The 5680-nt window shown below is 40.2% G+C and overlaps 1 protein-coding gene across 1 annotated transcript in view; it reads left to right on the top strand.

The window, feature by feature from the left end:
* Positions 1-519, top strand: part of LOC103366994 (stimulated by retinoic acid gene 6 protein homolog) — a 14100-nt gene extending 13581 nt beyond the window's left edge. Inside the window, exon 17 of the mRNA XM_008294874.1 lies at positions 263-519. Coding sequence (XP_008293096.1) covers positions 263-519 — 257 coding nt within the window. The remainder of the gene's footprint in view (positions 1-262) is intronic.
* The last annotated feature ends 5161 nt before the right edge of the window (positions 520-5680 follow it).

The following is a 5680-nucleotide window of genomic DNA, read 5'->3' as shown; positions in this document are numbered from 1 at the left end:
TATATGACTTTCTGGCCCCTTAAAGGAAAGTTTCCAACATAAAACATTTTCTAATTTCAATTAAATTCAGTTCTTCATTGGCATGAATATCAGGATTAAGTGTTCTTGTTAAAGTGTCGAGGGTTGTGTAATTCAGTTAAAAAGATGTCCATGAAGTGGAAAAAGGAAAATGAAGGAGACTATGAGGTGTATTTGTGGAGCCTCAGCCCCTCAGTCTGCTGTCTCGTTCTGCCCTCAGCCTGCTTCTCCTTCATGCTTTCAGGGATTCAGGAGAACAGGCCCAGCAAGGCCACCAGCAGCCGCCGCATTCGCTCTCGCTGGCAGCTGCTGTACACGCTGGTCAACAACCCGTCGCTGCTGGGCTCCAGGAAGCACTTCCAGACGCTGCAGAGCTCAGAGAGCGTCCTGAACGGAACCCCCAACCGGAGCTCCAAGAAAGGCAGCAAGAAGGAGGCCGACAAGCCGGCTGCAGAACCGGCCGCTCAGGAGGCCCCAGCGAGCCCGGACAAAACGGAATGAAGTCCGGCGTGATCTTGTTTGAAGTGTTGTTGGCTCTTGTGTAAACTTAAAGAAGTCCGTCAGGGTTTATCCAAAGATCTTTAATGGAGGTCAAATCAGATGCATGAGGTCAAAAGGTCAGGTTTTAAAGTTTAACTCTGAATGTGATGTATTTACCGGCTCATAAGTGGATGAACAGACTCCCGGTAAACACAAGGGTTTCTGTCTGTCCTCCATTACAGCTCGCTCGGCTAAACCCTGCATCAACCACAGTCGCACAAACAAACGCTGACATTTAACTAATCTAAACACAAACAGGAGCTGACCGAGGCTCCGGCAGAAACCACAGAGCAGGTGTCCGTTACGGGCTGCGCAGTAGTCTAGAGGCTTCCATATTGACGTCGGCGATGCGCAGACCGACAGAGCTGATCGATGGCTGCATCAGAACGGGAGTAGACAATCGATCGGCGGTCAGAGTTTATTTTTATCCCGGGTTAATGCGGCGCTGTCGGCACATTCTCAGATGTGCTCTGATGCTTTGACAGGATTTATTTTAAATGTAATGTACAATAAAATTCCTTAATAGAATAAACACATAAAACAGGAAAATCTGAGAAACTGAAACACTTACTGCAGGATGAACTTTGGTTGCTATAAATTGTGATATAATGTCTGAACATCTGCTGTTAGAAGTTTGTATGTGGACCAATTTCTACTTGCATTCCAGCTTTATAATAACTACTAACAAATTAAAGGATTAAATACACTTTTTATTGCATATTACTTCACATTTAGATGCCAAATTGCAGTTTTCTGTTGTTTTAATGGATTTACATACAAACAGTTTTTCTAAAATGTGACACGTGACAGCTGAAGAAGAATAAACTGCTCAGTTAGAAAGTCTGCTGTTAAATCTGTTGTTTTTGTTCTGTTTTTCAGCTCTCCTGCCATTTTTGTCCGACTAAACTCACATGTCTATACAACATAGGGTGTTCTCTCCTATTTTAAATTAAAAACTAAGAGTTTAGATTTACAATATTAAAAGCAGAGCTCCCCCAGTAGGAACCCATAACTCCTTTTATTACTAAAATTCAGATTTTTTTACTTGTCTGTCTTCTATTTCTATTATTTCCTTTTCAGCTGCTCTTTACTGGTTGAGTTCTTCTACCTTTCTTACTTTTTAAAATATCCCAAAGATGCTTTACTGGATTAAAGTCAGGACACATACTGGTCCAGGTTGTAGTTTCATTTTTTTTTTCTTCAGAAACTACTGTGTGGTTTTAGAAGTGTGCTCTGGATGGTTCTCATGCTGGAACATTCCTCTTCTTCAAACTTTTGCAGGCTGGGACTCATACTGTCAGCCAGTATTTTGGTTTATACACAGACATCTATAAACGTCATCCCCCCCTCAACACCTTTTACGCTGATGCAGCCCCGTATCATCATGCTGCCACCTCCGTGCTTCACTGTCAGGACCATGCATCCACTGTGGTGTCACGGTAAACATCCTGGACTCCATCAGAGCCCAACAAATGTATTTTGGTCTCATATGACCAAAGAATATCTCCCAGCATGCATCAGACTTATTTTTTGTGTTCTTCAAAAAAGATTTTTGTACCGAACAGCAAGCGAAGGCGTTTGTTTCAGACGCCGTTCGAAGCTTCAAGTTATTATCTGATCCTTTAAACACTGATTCATGTATAGAAGCGTTTTTATTAACTCCTGTTTTCATTATCTAAACAATTCAAATGATGAAACCACCTGAAAGCTTCTCTTGATATTCTGCATATTTACAGTTAACCTCTAATGGCCATGAGATAAAATCACAAATGATGCATAACTTCTTTCAACAAATTTTATATGCAATATATTTTTTCTTTAAATTATTTGAGGGTTAAATTGAAAATATCCGAGCTACACGGGTTACAGGAAGGTCATATTTTGTCATATTTTACACATAGACTGTATAAAAGATGGACGTAGCAACCGGCCCTGAAAAATGAAGCCAACCCAGAAGTGTCAAAAACCTGCAATATCACTACGTCCACTAGTCCTGGCTCCAAAAAGCCCTGGCTCCCATAGACTGGAATTGGAAAAGAAGTGATCACAGATCACGACATACCACATTCCTACAGCTCAGGATTTTTTAAAAATTAGTTTTCATCCAGAGATCAGGTGGCCAATCTGAAAATAAATCAATACTGAATTTTTAAAAAATCGTCAAAATTTTGCGGGGCAAGGGGCGTGGCTGGCTTGATTGACAGTCGGCAGCGACCATACAGACGAAGCGAGCAGAAGGTGGTAAATGTGGGCGGGGCAGAGAGGGCCCGCCTCTCAATCCGTCTGACCAATCGCTGCTCCTGTGGCTCCGCCCCCCTCCGACGATTTTTGCGTCACTGGTTTTAAAAATCCAAGATGTCAACCAGGAAGTAGCAAAACCCTGGCTTCATTTTCTCAGTGCAGAAACCACCGGGTGACGTCACGGTAGCTACGTCCATCTTTTATACAGTCTATGTTTTTACACATATTTACCCTAATTTCATAATTTTTTCATCTTACATTTGACATGAATCGGTTGCAGTGTTTGCCACAACATGGACATAAAAACAGATTAGCATCAATCAGTTTTTCTTATTGTCAAACTTTATTGAGGCACATAGGATTAGGAGAGTTAAACACTTTGGTAAAAACATACTATTTCCTTTGTTACTGGGGTATAAAACTGAAAAAACAACAACAGAGAAACGACAGCAGACACAGACCCGAAGCTGTTATTTAGATATTCAGGACATACTGCGACTCAACACAACAACGGGCAGCATGCAGGTCTTCTAACACGGTACTCTGTGAAATACAGCAGGAAGGACACATGACCCAGATACAACAGAGCAGTAACTCCACGGACACACAGCGCTTAGAGCTGGTGCTGTTAGTGAACTGATCATCCACATTTCACGATTAATTTAATTGAAAACAGCCATTTATTTGGATTCTACTGTTATTTTCAAAGGAAACGTTCACAGTAAAACTGGACAAAGAGCTCGTAGCTGCAGGACGCAGTGGTTTTTATCTTTTCATTGAAACAACACAGCTTTTTATTAACATCTAAACTCCTTTCTGAGAAGGTTAAGCTTCTGTATTTTTAAGCTACAGCACTTCTATAACAACAGCACAGGTTTACTCTAGTAGGTTGAAGCTGAGTATTGGTCTTATCTTCTGCCGACTACATCTAGTTGACATTTTCCTACCGCTTTGCATTTCATACATGACACAAGCTTTGCTGGGTTTTTCTTTTTTAAAAACACATATTCTTTTTTGTTCTAAAACTTTAATTGCAACTGCTGTTTTCATCCTGACACCAGAAATAATCGATGAGCTGTCTAGCGCTCGTCTTCTTTTCACCTGCGACAGGTTGGAACAGATCTAACAAGATCCTCTGAAGAACTAAACATGAAGCCAATAATTAAGTTTCTACTTGTTTTCTGCAATCGACTTCCAAATCTTCCTCTCTGCATCTGTGACAACACAATGAAATAACACTAATAGTGAGACTCAAACAAGAATGTAAACAATCAAATAGGACCTATTCACTCATTTTTTTGAGGAAAAAAGTACCGACGAGTCAGTGAGGACCTCCAAATTGTTGCTAAATGTTGTTTCTACAATTCACCATCATGTTTACGGTGACGGATTACCGGCTTATTGGGGAGGTTATATCTTTCCAGAGAAGCTGAGGAACATACAGCTGCCAAATTAAAGGAAAAGCCTGAACCTTGGTCCCCTACAGTGTTGTTGGGGGCATTTTTCTGTCGTGGTTTGGGTCGACTTGGTTCCCTTATAATACAAAATGTTTTATGAGTGATCATCATGATAACAGATGTCTGGTACTTCCCAGGATGACAATGTCTCCGTCTATAGCACACAAAGGGTCACTTTGATTAGAAAGATGTGAATCAGATGCTGTGGACTTCACAGTCACCAGATCTCAACCCAACTGAACACCTCTTTTTTGGATTTTGGACCGATGTGTTCGACATACCGCTCCACCTGTATTACCATCTATTATCTTTATCTTGTTTCTTTAAAAAAAAAAATGTTGTTCATCCCTCAAGTAAAGTTCAGAGGCTTGGAGAATGTGGTGGCTCGACACCTTACTAAGGATGGCAAGATCCAGGATTTTTTTTTTTAAAGATGTAGATGAATTTAGATTTCTTATGTTTCTCACTCAATGCATTTTCAATTTCATGTATATATTGCAGTTGACAACATCTCAGGGCACTTACATTGTAATGTTAGGACTTTATATTACAGAGAGAAACCCAACAAATCCAAAAGATTCTCTTTGAGCAAGCACTTTGGCGAGAGTAAGTAAAAGAAAAGAAAAAAAACTTCCTGTCTTATTCAGTTTTTAGATATCTGGTACATGCATCCCATGATTGTCTATCACTAGGTGTATTTTTAGTGCAGATCTGGATCCAGATGCACGTTTAAAAATTCTTAGGATTTTTCTAAATTAAAGACTGAAAGTGAAAGAGCATATTTTCTGTGACTTAAGCCAACTAGCTTACTATAAAGGTAACTGTTTACCTTTGCTTCCAGTCTTTATGCTAAGCTAAGCTAGGTTAAGCTAATAGTCTCCAGGGTGTGGCTGCATGAAAGTGGTGCAGATGTTCTCACTTGCCAAGAAGGCAAATAAGCACATTTCTCAAAATAGAAAACTATTTTTAATGAACGAGAAGCTGCACAGACGTTAACTACTTTCATGGTGCGTCACTCAGTTTCTCTCTGGAACAAACACTTTTTGTCTTATTTGCTTTTTTGGGTTGTTTGTGGGAGCTTGTTTTCCCAATGGTACAAGCACGAATGACAAAAAATGTTTTAAAGGAAGAAATCGAGCTGTGATCTTTCCAACTATAAACACATATGGACTTAAACTAGGCCCAGTTCAGCTGTCACTACAATGTTTGGAAAATATCCACTGACGATCAATGGAGGCCGGCAGCTGACTGCAGCACAGCCACTCAGTGTGGTGGCTTGATTTGTGGTTTAAAGCAAATACATGTGTTTGGTCAGATCACAGTATTTCTGCAAAGCTAAAGAGAACCTAAAATGTTGGCACAAGCAGAGAAAAAAATACTGTTTATGACTAAATGCAAAAAAAAGCTGCACCCTCTGTCAGCAG

The sequence above is a fragment of the Stegastes partitus genome, unplaced genomic scaffold (assembly GCF_000690725.1).
Source record: "Stegastes partitus isolate 25-593 unplaced genomic scaffold, Stegastes_partitus-1.0.2 Scaffold1003, whole genome shotgun sequence".
Classification (NCBI taxonomy): Eukaryota; Metazoa; Chordata; class Actinopteri; family Pomacentridae; genus Stegastes; species Stegastes partitus.
This window is presented reverse-complemented; position numbering and strand designations above follow the sequence as displayed.